We start from the raw sequence: 16287 nt of genomic DNA, 5'->3' as shown, positions 1-16287 counted from the left end.
TCCCTTCATGGAATTAGCACAGACTTTGCTCAGAGTAGCGCAACCCACAATGCTCCGTTAACTGTGTCATATGCTTTAGAGAGGTCAACAGAGGTTTTAAACAAGTCCCTGTCTTGTTCCTGGCAAGTTGTTATGCAGTGAATATTGTGTGAGTGGTGTTCCTGTATTTCTGAAAACCGCTGCAGGACTTCACTGATGTTCTGCCTTAGCATCGGTTTATTTGTAGCATTGCTAAATGTGACTGTTTTGTTCTTTTAAAAAAATCATGCAAGCTTTTATTCTCGTGCCTTATGAAAGCCATTTCAAACATTTAAATCAAAATAAAAAATGTGGTTATTATAAGTTGAATCAACGCGCATATTTCAATTTCCTAAACTTCAGGGTTTTGTAATGTGAGACAGTGCCATCTTTGCAGAAGACCATCTGAGGTTCCATAGCAGTGAGGACAATATGAAATGGTTAAAACCCACGGACCTGGGCCGTGGGGTGATGGCATAGATGCTGCAGCAGCGAAATCTTAGCGGAGAGTCCCATAATGCACCACAGACTGTGGCACTTCGGAGATGGAATGCTGTTGCTGTCATCGGAGCCTCAGCTGAGAAACTTTCGCAGATCATGAGTACGGCGCTCCTTCATTAATACTCTCGAACAGGTAAGTGATCGTTGTGTCCGAAAGGTCTGCGCATGTGGGGGAACTTTTCCGTTTCGAGTTCGAGCTTGAAAGTGGCGGTCGGGTACTTCCTAGTGCGTAGAATCTCTCTTTTTTTGTTTTGACTGATTGGGCCTCCACAAAATCGCAGGTAGCTGGCAAGCTCGCTGAGCCAAACTAGTTACGTCCGAAAACCGTGTGTCCGAAATAGCTTGGGAAATAGCAACCTTGCTGATTAACGTTATTTATCATGAAGCGATGCAACAGTTGCATAGCTGATATAGCTAGGTAACTGGTTACTAGCTAGCTAGCTAACAAAGGTCGCTTGGTATTTAGCCAGCTAGCAAATTAGCAAGCTTGCGCTCGCTACGGGTGTTTTCAGAAGTAACGATACGGTTCACCCAGCTATCAAGGTACGTGAACAAACTATCTATTTTACTAACGCGTATGTTTAATTGGTTATTTGGCTAGCTGCATTGATACTATTTGTTGATGTTAACTAGCTGTCACAAGACACAATTATTGGTCGTTTCTCAGCGTGATTCGATTGTGATGCTGGTTAGCTAATGTTACCCAGCGTAAACTAACGTTAACTATAGTTGGGCATCTACCTAGCACCACCCTAACTTGCCTAGGTTTTTGTGTGTATTTTCTGTAAGCTTGCAATACGAAGAGGATTCGATCTGAAAATTCAGACAACAGGCCTCCATAACGTTTGAGTTGGCCTAACGATCCGACTCCAAATCAGAGTATGGCTGTTTTTATGTGTCAACTTAGCCAACTGTCTAGCAGAATATTGCAGGGAGCTAACGTTAGCTAAAACGTTCTGGAGTTTGTCGCGTTGCTATCTTTACTTGATCCACAAGCCAATGACATACGCGGCGAGTAATGGACGCGTTGGGTTAACGTTACCGAATCCAATATCCGATCGCAATGGTTATAGCTTGCTGGCTATGTTCTGGAACTTTTATTAACGTTCCCTAGCTTGATAACGCGAGATGGCAAAGTACGCTAGCTTGCTAACTTACTCACAATCTATCTAGCATGTTTGTTTCCCAACAAGCAAGCTAGTTTGGTCATTTAGATTGTGAACATCGTTTACAGCTGCTTGAATACAAGGTGCTTCATTGGTAAAGGTGGCAAATGGAAATATTTCTTATTAGCGACTAACAAGTTTTTCCCCAGTTGACAGTTTAGCGCCAACGTTAGCTAACGCTATGTCAAGGCGGCTTTTCTTCCAACATATAAGTTTTCTACCTAATGTTGACATAGTGGTCTTTCACACCCTAATTTCAGCAAATTATGAGCCGTTTCGTCAACGTGTTTATTGTTTATTATTTTGAATAACAATCGATCAACCCGGTAGTAAAGATGGCGTATTTAGCTAGCGAACTGAGCTGTCAAAATTGTGTTGTCTGCTAACCTGCATATTCTCACAATTACTTTTTGGATTATTAATGTATTTAACTCTTAACATTTTCTATTTTGGAATGGGACGAATGCGATGATGATATTCTAAGCATTATAGCAAAACAAGTAACTTACTGCGGCGATAACGTTATGTGACGTGTATTTAATATGGAAATTCGTTAGCTAGCAACTGGATATATGACCGTTAGATAGAAATGCGAACTGCTGCTTAAATTATGAAAGTAAGTTTGACGTAATGAATGCGATTTCTCTGTCTTTGGAGGGGCGAGTGCGAAATGTATATGGTTGCCTTGTCAGAACTGAGGAGGCGATAGACGTGCGTCCGCCTGCCGTCTCCGGAACTTCACCTGGCAGGTCCATTCTGTTTGCCCAGGTATTCCTTTGCATGCCTCAGCCGCTCAGGCTGCGCCCCTCTCCCCGCAGGTCCTTGGCTGCCCCTGTGCCAGTGAAGGATGAGCATGGAGGAGAAGCTGGAGGGCATGTTGCTGAAGTGCAGCGGGGTCGTGGGGCTGCACCCGTCCTCCAGGGTCCTGGGCCCTGCCGGCGAGGAGGGGAGGCGAGGGGGCGTGGGCCTGGTAGAGCTGACCTTGGGTGCGCGGCCGCTGGCCCATCACACCCTGCTGGCGGGGGACGAGGAAGACGAAGACGAGGACGATGAGGAGGGCGTCCTGGCCCCGCACCACCTCGTCCCGCAGGGCGAGCTGATGGTGCAGGAGGAGACCGTGAGGAACGACGGGGAGGAGGAACCTGAGGCGGAGCTCCGGAGGGACCTCCCCCACCGGATGGTGTTCCCCCTCACCCCATCCGTGAGTTCCGGAGGGCACGCCAGTCATGGGGGAGGTGTCCTGTAATTGTTGAAGCTATAGTGAACTGTCGATCATTGACTTATTAACCAATCTGATACGTTTTGTGCTAGGCAGAAAAAACAGAAGCTGAGTTTGTGAAATAGTTCAGTGTTACCGGAAACGCATCTTGTAATGTGCTGATGACTATGGATAGGCTGTGGGATTTCACTGTTATAGCAAATTAGCTACCTTATTAGCAGCAGTGCCTGATTGGCCAGCTTATAAGCAGCGGTGCCTTATGGGCACTTTGCTTTAAAGCATCGGTGGAACTCTGTATCTGCTGATTCTCTTTACCTATACTCAGTCCTGGAAACTTCCGAGGATAAATGGCACTGGTGTATCTCCAGTCAGAACAGCATCCTCCTCCCCGCTTTCAATTATCAGTCCAGTTCCTTTGAAGCCATGCGACTGTGTCTTACAGGGTTAGCCTGGAATTGAGGACACAACACATTGAATTATAAATGATGCCTCAGCGAAGCTAGATTTCATACGTTCATTTATGATTATTGACGTCTTGTTTTGGGATTTTCACAATGGGATTCTTAGTCTGTCATCTTCAGGGTATCTGAGAGGGGTGATGACTGTATTTATTGACCGCTAACGTTTAAGCACAATATTGCCAGCTAATCTCGTGCCGCATCCTCCCAGTTCCCTGTTGAAATGATGCTTTTCTCCACGCAGGTGAGTGTGAAGCAGGAGCTCCGGCTGCCGGACGCGGTGGCAGGACTGAAGAGGGAGAGGGAGAAGGACAGGAGGCCCAGGGAGCTCCAGGACTGTCTGAAGAAAAAGAAACGGAAGCAGCGCTCTCCCGCTAAGGTAGGCGAAGAGCGCCACGCTGGGCTCAACGAGCACGCCAGCAGCCCCAGGGAAGGACACTATCCCCCGCGGTGAGGTCAGAGGTCAGGCGTCTGGCATGGCCAGGTTGTAGGGAACCCTGTTTTAAGTTTTTCTCAGAAATATCAAAGAATAGGGTCATGTTCATTGAGAGATTTTTGTGTTTTTGATGCATGTTATTGCCTTAACCGATGCATAGAGCTCACCGGAACAAGTCTCATGTTAAACCTTAACACTCCATGGTTTGTTTTCTTTCCGTGTTCGCTTGAATATTTAGGAATGCTGGTTAAAATGCATGCAGCGTTTTGTCGTGATATCCTGAGGGTGTGCATTGTCATATACGGGCCCTGGGAGCTGAGAGCGGTAGCTCTTGCGTGACTTTGCGTGGCTTGCCTCAGCAGATCCTCACCATTAACGAAGACGGGTCCCTGGGCCTCCAGACCTCCAAGTCTCACGTGTGCGAGCACTGCAGCGCTGCCTTCCGAACCAACTACCACCTGCAGAGGCACGTCTTCATCCACACCGGTGAGCGCACCTGCTGCTGGCGGCCATTTTACCAGCCTCTGACCTGCACACCTTCCTCACCGTCTCATTTTGTATTCTCCTTTTAAAGAACAAAAATTGAATAAAAACATTTTTCTTCAGCATTTGTGAAAGATTGCCGAAGGGCCCTGCATATAATCTCAGTTTATTAATCAATGTTTTTAATATTCCTGCCAGTAAAGTGTAAGACTGCAGGTGTATTATTATTATGCTCGTGTATTATTTCCTTGGGAGTGAGTTCTGCGCAGTCCTAGAGGAGGGAGGGGGCTGGTTTTAATGATCCTTATGTCCTCATATTAATCCTGTCAACTGAGGAATGAGCACAAACAACTGTAAGACTTTCTTTATTCCTCGTTGGATGTCCAGTCTCTATCTCTGTCTTCATCTTTCTTTTTTTCTCATCAAATACTGCTTCAAAATGCTTTATTTCTGGAATGTAATCGCTAGATTTTCCTTTGTACACAGTGTTCTTATTTATATACGGCATTTCAGTGCACTGTTGTATAATTTCAGTAATTATTCTGCCTTCACTGTTGACTGGTGTGTATCTGGGCAGCCCTGTAGTGTAATAGTTATATGTAATAGCACTGCCATTTTACCCTTGAGCTAGGTGCTTGACCTGAATTGCTTCAGTAAAATATTTAGCAGAATAAATGGGTGTATTTAAAAGGTGCTTAAGCTGTGCGAGTTGCTCTAGATAAGAGCGTCCACTGAATAACTAAAATGTAAATGTAATCTATCCCTCCATATGCAATTGAGGGGTATGTTCCATTTTTTAAAGTATTTTTGGACTATTTTTAATGTGCACCTTCGCTCTCCCTTCCTCTTCTTATTCAGGTGAGAAGCCTTTCCAGTGTAACCAGTGTGATATGCGCTTCATTCAGAAGTACCTGCTTCAGCGGCACGAGAAGATCCACACAGGTAAGACCAAACCTGAAGAAACACAGACCCTAGTTTGAATTTAGGAAAACGCATAAAACACGTGCAGCAATACTTGGGATATTCTGAAGCTCGTTTGGTTTCTTTGAAACGTATAGCTGAGTTGGAAGCCGATCGTTTTTTTTAGGGTAACTTTGCTTTTACAAATTGAAAATGTCCCATCTTTGATTTGCATGCATGTGTATGAATATCCACTTGCTATACATAGCTAGCTTGTGTGCTAACTATAACTGTAGTTATGCTACTGGAAAGCTTGCTAAAGCCTGCTGTTTATGAAACATCTGAAGTGTGGCTAACCAACAAGTTAACAGCTAGTTGGCTGTCCAGAGAATGATGCTAAATATGTGTCTGCCTGTCTGTTTTAATTTGGAGCTGTAAAACTCATGTAAATACACCCCAAACTATATGGGTTTTGGCTAACTCCCAAACTAGCTCCAGCTAGAACAGCTATGTAGGTAGCTCTACAGGCAATGCCATTGGAAGGTTATTTAACGTTACATTAGATGTAGTCCCTCAGGATTCTCAGAGAACTGTATTAGCATATGGATGAAAATGTATTATAGCAAAAACTGGAAAATTTGGTGGATTCTTCTGGCCGAATTCCTGTGAGTATATGTAAATCAGTAATATGTTAATGTTCTGCTTTGAAATGTAAATGCTGCGCTATCTTGAAAGTTAGCGCTTTGCTAATTACCAGCCCAATTGGCTTCTACAGTCCTGTCCAAAATTATTAGCGCCCTTGATGTAAATGAAGAAAAAACTGTATAAAATAAACACAACATTTCATGCCGACTCGCCTGGGAAAACCTTGACTGTGTGAAGATTAATCTCATGTTGGTGTTTGTAAAGAGTGAGTCTAATGTTGCAGGAAAATATAAATATTGCCAAACTCATGTTTAGGGGCATGCCCTGTCATAGAGTAACTTGTACCTGCCATCTAAATCTGACTTGATTACAATGTTCACCGAGCACTTGAGAAATCAGAATTCTCTCCTGCACACGGACACATCATCATTGCTAGCAGAAAGCAGTATGGCTTTAACACGTGTCAGTAGTAACAGTAAGCATATGGTCCTGGCAGCCCAGACTATGATCCATGACTCTATACGGTAGATGCATTAACAGAACCTGATCCTGTTTTTGTGATAGCTGTGATGGTGTCCAGCAGACTGGAGTATAGGCCCTCGTGGACTAGGTTAAGTATATGTGAATGCAATGACCAGAACATGTTGGAGCGCGTGGTAATGTGAGAGAAACCTAAACCCAGCCAAAGTGTTTTGACTTGAGGCACTTATTTAGTTTTTGGAAAGCTTGATGAAAGAGCCGTTTGACCCAATGAGCACTCTGGGATTCCTGGGGCAAGTCCATTAGAATGCAAGAGTGGACATCCGCTAAGAGTAGTTTTTTCCATGTCGTTTCACTCCTGAGAAAGTTTTATTTTAGCAGAAGCGAAGCGTCACTGTTATGTCTCTCTGCCGGTTAAGGTGAGAAGCCCTTTCGCTGCGATGAGTGCGGGATGAGATTCATCCAGAAGTACCACATGCAGAGACACAAGCGCACCCACAGCGGGGAGAAGCCCTATCAGTGCGACTACTGCCACCAGGTAGGACACGGGTCTGAAGGCCTTGCTGCAGGAGAAAACACCCAGGCGGTGTCCAAGTTGAAAATTGCGCTGACCAGTCATCCTGTCAGAGGAAGAGGCACACGCACAGTGCTGTTCAAGAGTATTTTGTACATCTTTCTTATGAACAAGTTCTATTCTCTGTGTGAAATATTTCACATACGGTTTCCCTTGCATGTTCTACCGTCCTATACACTGCAGACAGTTTATGCAGTTGTGTAATTGCCTAGTGGTTGAATGAGGGTACTGCAGGGAGGATGCATTACATTCATTACAGTCATAACATTACATTAATGGCATTTGGCAGACGCTCTTATCCAGAGCGACGCACAGTTGATTAGACTAATCAGGAGACAGTCCTCCCCTGGAGCAATGCAGGGTTAAGGGCCTTGCTCAAGGGTGCAATGGCTGTGTGGATCTTATTGTGGCTACACCAGGTATCAATCATCAACATTGCGGGTCCCCGTCATGTACCTTAACCACTATGCTCCAGGCTGCCCCACATTCTTGTCTTGTCAGTAGTGTACATGTCTGCATATACTATAGACATTCTCTGGTCTAACACTCGCATTGCTAATGGTGTTCAGGTAGATGCTTATGAAGTGTGTTCACACACACACAATCTCTGGAGTGTAAGCGTCCTTTCTGTCCCCTCCAGTACTTCTCCAGAACCGACCGGGTCCTGAAGCACAAGCGCATGTGTCATGAGAACCGGGGCGGTCGGGCCGGCTCCAGAGAGGGGCTGCTGGGAGCCGAGGACAGCCTGGGCTTCCCCTTCCCGCCCAAGGAGTGCCCCGCGGCCGCCATGCCCCCGAAGAAGAAGCGTCAGCGGTCCTGCGAGAAGCCCCGCGGGGCCCTGGGGTGCCCCCTGGAGAAGGAGAGGCCCTGTAAGAACGAGTGCCTGCAGCTGTTCGCCGCCGGCCCTGGCCTGGCCCCGCCCGTCGTCTCCAAGGTGAAGGACGAGTACGTGGTGGCGGAGTACGCGGTGGAGCTGCCGGAGCCCACACTGGAGGGCGGGCTCTCCAGCTCGGGGTCCCCCGAGGAGGCCCACCCCCCGAAGCTGGTCCTGAAGAAGGTGACGGGCAAGAGGTGCCAGAAGCAGCGGCCGGAGCCCCCCGGGGACCTCTCCCCGCTGGCCGCGTTCGACGACGGCAAGGGCGGCCGCTTCGCCTTCGAGCTGGTGGACAAGCAGGGCCTGCTGGACGTGGCGTCTCATCCGGAGCTGGACCCCGCGGCCTGCCCCAGCAAGCCCCCGGCCAGCAGCACCAACTACGACGACGCCGTGCAGTTCCTGAAGAAGAAGCGCTACCTGCACGCGGCCGCCATGACGACGGCGGCCGCCGTCTCCGAGGCAACGCCCGGCGCGGGGCGGGACTACGCGCTGAGCGTGGGGGCGGCGTCCTCTCAGCCCGCCGTCACCCAGGCGGCCGTGGCCAGCGTGATGGACCAGGACTCCGTCCCCTCGGCCCTCCTGGACGGGCACCAGGGCCTCGGCGTGGAGATGAAGCCCGGCCACGAACGCCACAGCGTCCTGCCGGACGAGGTCCTCCAGACCCTGCTGGACCACTACTCCAACAAGGCCAACGGCCAGCCGGACATCTCCTTCAGCGTGGCCGACGCCGAGGTCACCTCCAGCGTGTCCATCAACTCCTCGGACGTGGGCGAGCCGGGGCCCCCCGACGCCCTGGGCTCCGGGCTGCCGCCGCCCCCGGCCGAGAAGGCCAGCATGCTGCAGGAGTACTCCAAGTTCCTCCAGCAGGCGCTGGAGAGGACCAGCCAGAACGACGCCTTCCTCAGCAGCCCCAGCCTGGCCTTCGTGTCGGAGAGCCAGGCCCTGTTCCCCGCTGCGGAGAAGCAGTACCCGCCGGCCGGCCGGCTGCGAGCGGGGCTGGGCTCCCCGCTCCGCTCCCCCCTGGACAAGTCTCACTTCGGCCTCCTGGTGGGGGACGGCCAGCACCCCTTCTCCTTCTCGGGGGACGAGACGAACCCCCCCTCCGTCTCGCCCACGGAGGACTTCCTGGAGCAGGTGACCGTGGCCAAGAAGCCCGACGCCGCGGTGGTGGCCGCGGCCGTGCACCCCGTGTTCCAGATGGGCGGCTTCGAGCAGAACTTCCGGTCCCCGCTCCAGGCCTCGCGGTCCGGCATGGCCTCCCAGTTCAGCATCGTCAACGGGCAGCTCAGCCTGCGGGGCCAGGGCGGGGGGGCGTCCGACTTCCCCGAATTCTCGCTGGTCAGCGTGACTGAGTCCAGGACTCAACTGACCTCGTCACCAGATGCCACAAGCGGTCAGACTTTTGGATGAAGGGACTCGAGCTCGAGCGTCCGTAATTCAAGGTCCTGTCGAGAAAAAGCACTTTATATTCCTTTCGTTTGTGGTCTCCCGGCCTGGGTTGCACTGTAGGGGTGGTTCGCTGTTTCTATGAGTTGAATGCATTGAAGTATCGTCTCTTTATTTTTAATTTTCATTATTTTTTTATTACGTTGACCACATTTACAGTTTAAATATTCACATCTAAAATATATCTTTCATGTTACAGTTAACGACAAATGAAAAACAAGGAATACAATTTTATTGTAATTTGTAGTTCTGTATCTTAGGAGATTTTTAGAAAATATTTATCTTTGTCGTTGTAGAATGTGATTTAAAACAAAGCGTGTTGTTTTGAGATGTGTGAAAAAGAAACAGGTATCAGTCTTACCTCATAGCTGGCCAATAATCCCAAGTCCTGTCCTATGAGCACCTATTTGACAATCATGACCAGATAAAATTGTTCAGTGAATGGCAGAGTTTGTGGCCCGGAGCACGTCGAGTTTCTGAGCCACTGGATTTGTGGGAATTTCTAAATGTTTTGAGTTCGGAAGCCGGCACTGCGTCAAGCTAACGGTAACGGTGCAGGGTCTTTTCGGCTTGAGTTATCACTTACCTCCGGCTGGTGTACGAGCCCGTCCTCTCCCTTCCACCTTTCTCCTTTCCTGATTTAACGAGAGGGACCTTTGCATTGCATTATTGGTTGCCAAGGAGAAGAACGCCTTTTTTGTTATTTTGCTCATCGACATTTCACTGCCAACCCTTACAACTGTGTGAATGCAGGTCTGCTGGGTGGGTGGTTCAGATTTAAATAGCACTGCTAATGCACAGAAGTTTGGACCTTGCCGTAAGCAGGTGCAGACGCACCATTTCCACTATTCACTAGTCTCCTTTCTGTCCCCCACGGAGCGTCTTTGTGTGTCTGCCTATGACGGTGCTGGGCGAAGAGGCTTCACAAACCCCGTGACGTGCTGTCGGTCGCTGGCTCATCTGAAGGAGAATACTTTGCTGTCTTGGAAAACAAGTTTTATTTTTCCAAGTCACGCTTTGTGGCCAAATTTTAAAATAGTCATGACATGATGAAAGTAGCCATTGGTATCCATTTTAGGGGTTCTTGAAGCCATACTCAGTAAATGTGCAACAGAATGTTCTTTGAGTAACTCTCATTTGGAAAATCGAGCAAGTTGGCTTGCGCCCTGAATTTCGAAGCTGCTAAAAATTAAGTGAAAATGTTTGAAAAATATTTTTTCTTACTTCCCCAGAATATATATTTATTATTTGTAATATTAATTGTTTAGGTGCAATGTTTGATTTGGTAAAGGAAGGTTCTGTATGATGGTATTGATTCCCTTTCCCAAATCATCATGATTTGGTGATTCACACAATATTATGTTATGTGCAAACACCTTGTCTTTATTGGTACAGTGCGGAGTAAGAAAAACAAAAAAAAAAACAGATTTGTGTCAAGAAGTGATAATGAAACAAATTGTTATTCAAGCTAAAAGTAGCTATATTTGCACTTTGAACCATTGTGATGAAAGGTTTGTTTTTGGACATTATCCTAATACACTGGACTGAAAAATCAGTGGGTTTGTGAACATTTGATGCCTTTTTAAAATGATGCCAAATTTTCATTTAATTGACTTTTCAAAATGTAATGGTGGCCTGACAAATATTTTATACTTTTTTGAACAATATGTCAAAGGAAGTCAGCTGTCGATGATATCGTACAGATGGGGGTGTGGCTTCATTTCTGATTGGTGGACGAATCAGTTGATTGTATTAACCTTTCCCCCTTTCTAAGGAAACAACATTGGGCTGAAGAACAAGATTGTAATTGAATTTTTACAAAATATCATGTCCAGTCTTTTCCTTTGCTATTTTACGCTTTGCTTGCTGAAATGATCTCAATTTTCATATCCTGTCAAGTGCATTTCAGTTTTTAAATTGCTTGCATTGCACAACGGTATTGTTTTTTCTTCTTAAGAAAATAGTTTATTTTTTAAATGTAGTATTATAGTTGTTGCTCAATCAGTGCCTTTACGTACCTGTAAACTCCCTTTGACGCTCTCATAGGAGCTTTTAAATCTGGCTTCATGCGCACTTTCCAGACAGAATGCCTGCCAGCATTGGGCTTTAGCCCTTTTCCATTTCATTCACCAGAATTTCAGTCTTAATGGAAGATTAATCTCTTCATGTTTTGGATTGGATTTTTAAAGCACTTTTTACATAATCACTGATCGCGTCTCTCAGTCCACCAGGGATTAAGACTTTCACTGCACTGCAGCAATTTGTGCTTTCAGTTTGTTTTTCTTCAGAAAACGGTAAAAATGTGGGGAAAAAAGTGAAAAGGTAAAATTCTTTCTGTCTTGCTGAATGATTGGTGAAGCATAATCTTAAGTGAATTTCGACATGCCATGATTATTTTTATTTTTTTGTTGTTGTTTCAGATGGGTTCGCATATTTTATATGTTCGTATCTTCATACGCTCGCTTATCATATTCTTAAAGACCGTAATCCCTGCTTTAGACTTCTGATGCACAATGTATTGTCTCGGTACAGGAAAGGGTGGAGAGTTGAGGTTACTCGTACTCACTGCAAACCTCAAGGTGTGATTTAATAAGTGTATATGCTTTTTAAAATGGTTAGGTATTGTTACATTTATATTGTATTTGTACATATAGAAGAGTATTTATTGCAAATATAGCAAAATAAATAAATAAACCTCAACCTCAGTCACATAAAAACGGATTCAGACAAAATGGTTTGATCTTTCATACCCTTAATTTTTCGGAAGTCGAGAAGCAATTCTACCACATATTGGTGTTTTGCTCTGAAATGTTTGTACAGAAGTCTTCCCCAATTTGTAAAGTTTAATACTATGATCATAATTTTCCGAATAAGTCTTACCCCCCTAGCAGTGTTTGTATACCGTAGCTAGTGCGAGCCACTTTTTGACTGCATTTTTTTTTTTTAGTTCTTAAATCTCTTCAGACAATCAAGAGAGAACTTTCTCAGCAACTCCACCCTTTCTCCTTACACACATTCCTTTCGTTTTGAGCGCGTTTTATGAGGAAGCCTGTGTATGCTGTAAATACATTTTTGTATTTGGAACCGTATGTATAACTTCTGTTGCTGTAAATACAATCACGTAGTTCTGCCATTTATTTTGCTTTGTTTTCAGTTGGCAATAATGTACTGTACCATGTGAGTAACTGGAGTCTAGCAGAAATAACCAAGCAGCGGTTTTGCCTGTCCGATTAACTTTGCCGAACAAAAAGTCAATACAAATAGCTGAAAAAAATGCAATACTTCAGTTGTTTGATCGGTGCTGCATTTTAATAAAACAATGCAATATTTTGGGATTGTTTGGAGTTCTCCAAATTAAACCTGTGTCCTCTCCTCCAGTCAAGTACATTATTGCAGTCCTGTTTTGTTATTCAATATTTTTACATGGAGTGTATAAGTCAGTAATCAATGAAATGTTAATATTTTTCTATGGGAGGCTGAATAATTCGGAGAGGAAATTGGGACATAATTCATAACAAAAATGAAAGGACACCTAAGTAATGTGTTATTCTTCATATGTCTGTATATTACATCTTAAAATGCCAATTCCCACAAGAAACTGTTCTCAATGGTTGGAAGCTATTAATGAAACAAATTCAGTTTATTTGCATGTCCTCCATTGTCATTTTTAGTACACTGGGTATATTTTTATATGTAATGTAAGCCTTTTATCGTAGCTGATGCATTTTGGTAGAGGACAATTAACTTTCATGCAATATTACGCATACATTTTGTCTAAATCTAATTTTATTGGCTGTCGTTGGTTTTTGATTGTGTCTTAATTGCAATTGTGTAATGATTTGTCCCTCAAATACATGTGATTTACAGTATGCCTGCTGTGTCTTTATGTGCTCTTTTTAAAACTGCGTTTTAATGCTGACCTACAAATTTGAACATTTAACCATTGTTATTTGTTGTCCCTTTTGTCTATCGTCAGCGAGTGTGAACATGACGATTGAATCGGTGAGAAATGTGGCTCTCTTAAGACATCATGCCTGATTTGATTTTATAACCTCAGTGGGGATTTGAGCTGTTGTGCTCGCCCGATGCACCCTTGGTGGAAATGTTTCATAATAGGGTGTAGCTTTGTGATGTTTTTCCAAACTACGTGCGGTGCCAAAATGGAGTCTTTGAGGTTGGAGGCTGCAACCTAATTAGACATCCGCCCTGTGAAACCGTGCTCAAATCTGAGTGAGTTGCACTGTGTTAAAACCAAACCAAGCGGAGGGGTGGATTTCTTTTTTTCTTTTTTCTTTTTGGAAAAGCCTTAGAACCTAAGGTCCAACGAACATCAGTTAAAGAAAGGAAACCTTAAAAGAAACATAAAAAATCTGCGAAGATGGAAGTGAAACTTAACATCACTGTGCATTATATAGATTAACAGTTGCTTTTATCCAGAGCTACTTAGTGTTGGAAGCAATACCTATTTTACAGATATTCTGGTATACATTGGTGTGCCTATGAAATGGGTGACCAGCCTGTACGAAGACCTCATCTGCATAAGTCACCTTGCAGTAGGACAGTTTGAACTGAATGCTTGAATGGGGATCTCCGGTGGTGGTCATGGCCAGCAGGTGTCTCCATAGCAACACTGACCAGCTCGGGCAAACTGCTTGCCCGAAAAGCCAAAGTAATTCCCCCGATGAAGCAAACCGACAGTTGATTGCACACATTTAAAAATAAAATCCTTCGGTGGCCAAATTGCTTGGATAAGAATAATGACCATTATGTACCCCTTGTGATATGCTAAAGAAGGGTTAAAATCTGAGCTGAGTCCGGTTCTCCCCTCTCAATATAAACATAATGGCAAAAAAAAAAGGCCTTGGGAGGGGTCCCAAATGGCCTTTCCCTGAGACATGAGTGTGTGTTATCAGAGCAACAAATCAAACAAATTATGCAGTGCCTTTATTCTTTGGAAATTTGCTGTGTTCTACCCTTTTTATATCGAAGCAGTAAGCCTGAATGGCCGTATAAATGACCTGGCACTGAATGACTATTTTCTGAATTCCATTTGGATTAACTTGCCACCGCACCAGATTACCTCTCCTAGAGGAACATTTATTTGATGTAGGAAACCCAATTACTGAAGGTGGTAAAGCTGGAAATCTCATGGTGAAATGTATAAAAAAAATGCTTGTATTGGGAAGAAAAATTTAAACCTGACAGAAGCCCGAAAACAGGGATTTGTTGAGGATGTAACCTCTGGCCTTTGGGTGTGATGTGAATTGACAAGGTCACTGTATTTGCACAGAGGACCCTATTGCTTGAGGGGCACAGGGGGACTCTGACCCGGCTCTATGTGTTCTCCTACAGCAGGCAACAGGAAGTCTATCCCACTGCTTCCTGTTCGCACTGATTATCCACTTCCTGCCTGGAGTCGGCGCAAAGACTTCCAAGCGAGATCTGTCCCCACCCTCAGACAGCACGAGGTGAAAACAGTGGCAGGTAATGGGATCGGGTGTACGGGGAAGGGGGTCTAGACTGGGGGTCGACTACAACAGAGGACACCTCCTTTTTGCCGATGGCGTATCTGTGTGTGGATGGAAGCGAGGTTATGTGTCCCGCTCCAGGTTTTTCCAATTACGCCACATCGCTCTGGGTGAACTCACAGCAGGCCCCGGGCCAGGAGAAGCAGGGGCCCCGCCCTGGGGCTCCTGGAGGTCTGGGTACCTGCCAGCACTGCTATAGGAAGTAGAGCTGCTGTGCAGATGTGTTTATGATTTGATACTATTGTTCAGGGGCCACTATTATGAGGTTGATCAGGCAATGTGGGGGGGTGGGGGGGGGGCTACTGTCGCCAAAGTGTAATTGACTTACACTCTTGCTGTGAACTGTCGGTGATTTGAGGCAGGTGATTTTTTTGCGAGAGGTTCAAAGAGCACCAGTGGTTGTCCTTTTTTTTGCTTTGCACAGTTCTGGTATTTATACAAATGCTCACAACACTGCAATAATAGAGCTGGATTTATTTTGGTTTTTGGAGCCCAGTGGGGTTTTGACACCATTGAGCATTGTGAGAGGGGTTAGGGTGGGTAATGAGATGCACGTGAGAAACCGCGTATTGTAATTAATACAGACCTTCACACCAGTCACTGCCCTAGCTGGTGTTTTCGCAGATGTAAAAATTGCCCGTCTGTATTTTAATATATGCTGCGTTAGGATTTAATTAGGGGTGGGTCCTGGTCATTAAGTGTGCGTGTGCATACCCTGTAGGAAGCTTGGGACTAAAAAAAAAACGCGATCAAAGACAACTTTTTTTCCTCCTTTTTGACCCAGTGAATATGGCCTGTTGGTGCAGAAACCCTGTTCCTGTGTTTTTCTGGTGCTTGTAACACAAAACATCTTATGAGGCGACAAAAAGAGGCAACCATAACAGTGATCTGTGGGAAAATATATCTGCGAACATTCGAAAGCCTAAATATATCTTTTTGTTTGGTCTCAGTGCTATATCATTGAAAAAAACATGATGTTACATAGGTCTTTTTTTGTATTTGGCACCAGTCTCCAATACTGGCTGTACAGAGCCCAGTGCCCTGATGTCTGGTGTGGTTAATTGAAGCAAAGTGGGAAAAGGGAGACAGAAAGCTGGCTCCTGACCTCAGATGTAGCCGGGGGGGGAAATGAAAGTGTTTACTCTGCCCGGGTCCTTTAACTGCACTCCAGATTGTCAGGAAACACAGACAGCACTGCACTCATGGTTTAGGGTTTAGGGTGTTAACCGGTCTCTCCCACATTTTTGGATCATGAGAAAAAAAAGCCCCAGAATCATCGCTTCCTGGTCAAAATGGAGGAGCTGAGAGTGCGTGCTAATAATAGCCGCCCCTATGACCACATGAAAGGATGTTGTCATTGACTGCCCCATGTGACACATGCGCTGTCACTGGCCACACCCCCTTTTCATTGCTAACTGCTAAAACTCCTCACTTTCTCAAAATGCACAAATGTGGACCTTTTACTCTTCATTCTCCTGAAGTTGGTTTTCTTTTTTTTATTATTCTGTCATTGTGGTTGTCAAGAACATTGACGATGCGGCCTGTCATTGCAATGGTTA

At 45.4% G+C, this 16287-nt stretch overlaps 1 protein-coding gene across 2 annotated transcripts; it reads left to right on the top strand.

Moving 5' to 3' along the window:
• The first annotated feature begins 613 nt into the window (after positions 1–613).
• On the top strand, positions 614–13069 carry znf148 (zinc finger protein 148). Of its 2 annotated transcripts, none has more exons than XM_061225838.1 (7): positions 614–1062; positions 2504–2886; positions 3607–3741; positions 4161–4284; positions 5140–5223; positions 6726–6844; positions 7521–13069. In XM_061225838.1, the coding sequence occupies exons 2-7, from the start codon at positions 2533–2535 to the stop codon at positions 9162–9164; spliced, it is 2460 nt and encodes an 819-aa protein (XP_061081822.1). In that variant the 5' UTR covers positions 614–1062; positions 2504–2532; the 3' UTR covers positions 9165–13069. The 2 variants fall into 2 exon arrangements, with proteins under 2 accessions (XP_061081822.1, XP_061081821.1); XM_061225837.1 differs by having other exon boundaries at positions 4158–4284.
• The last annotated feature ends 3218 nt before the right edge of the window (positions 13070–16287 follow it).

The sequence above is a fragment of the Conger conger genome, chromosome 17, assembly GCF_963514075.1.
Source record: "Conger conger chromosome 17, fConCon1.1, whole genome shotgun sequence".
NCBI classification, from domain to species: Eukaryota; Metazoa; Chordata; class Actinopteri; order Anguilliformes; family Congridae; genus Conger; species Conger conger.
This window is presented reverse-complemented; position numbering and strand designations above follow the sequence as displayed.

Coding starts and splice junctions, on each gene's coding strand:
- znf148 (XM_061225837.1), top strand. CDS start 2,533: ATGAGCATGGAGGAGAAGCTGGAGGGCATGTTGCTGAAGTGCAGCGGG. Junction 2,887..3,606: donor TGTTCCCCCTCACCCCATCC/GTGAGTTCCGGA, acceptor TTCTCCACGCAG/GTGAGTGTGAAGCAGGAGCT. Junction 5,224..6,725: donor GCACGAGAAGATCCACACAG/GTAAGACCAAAC, acceptor CTGCCGGTTAAG/GTGAGAAGCCCTTTCGCTGC.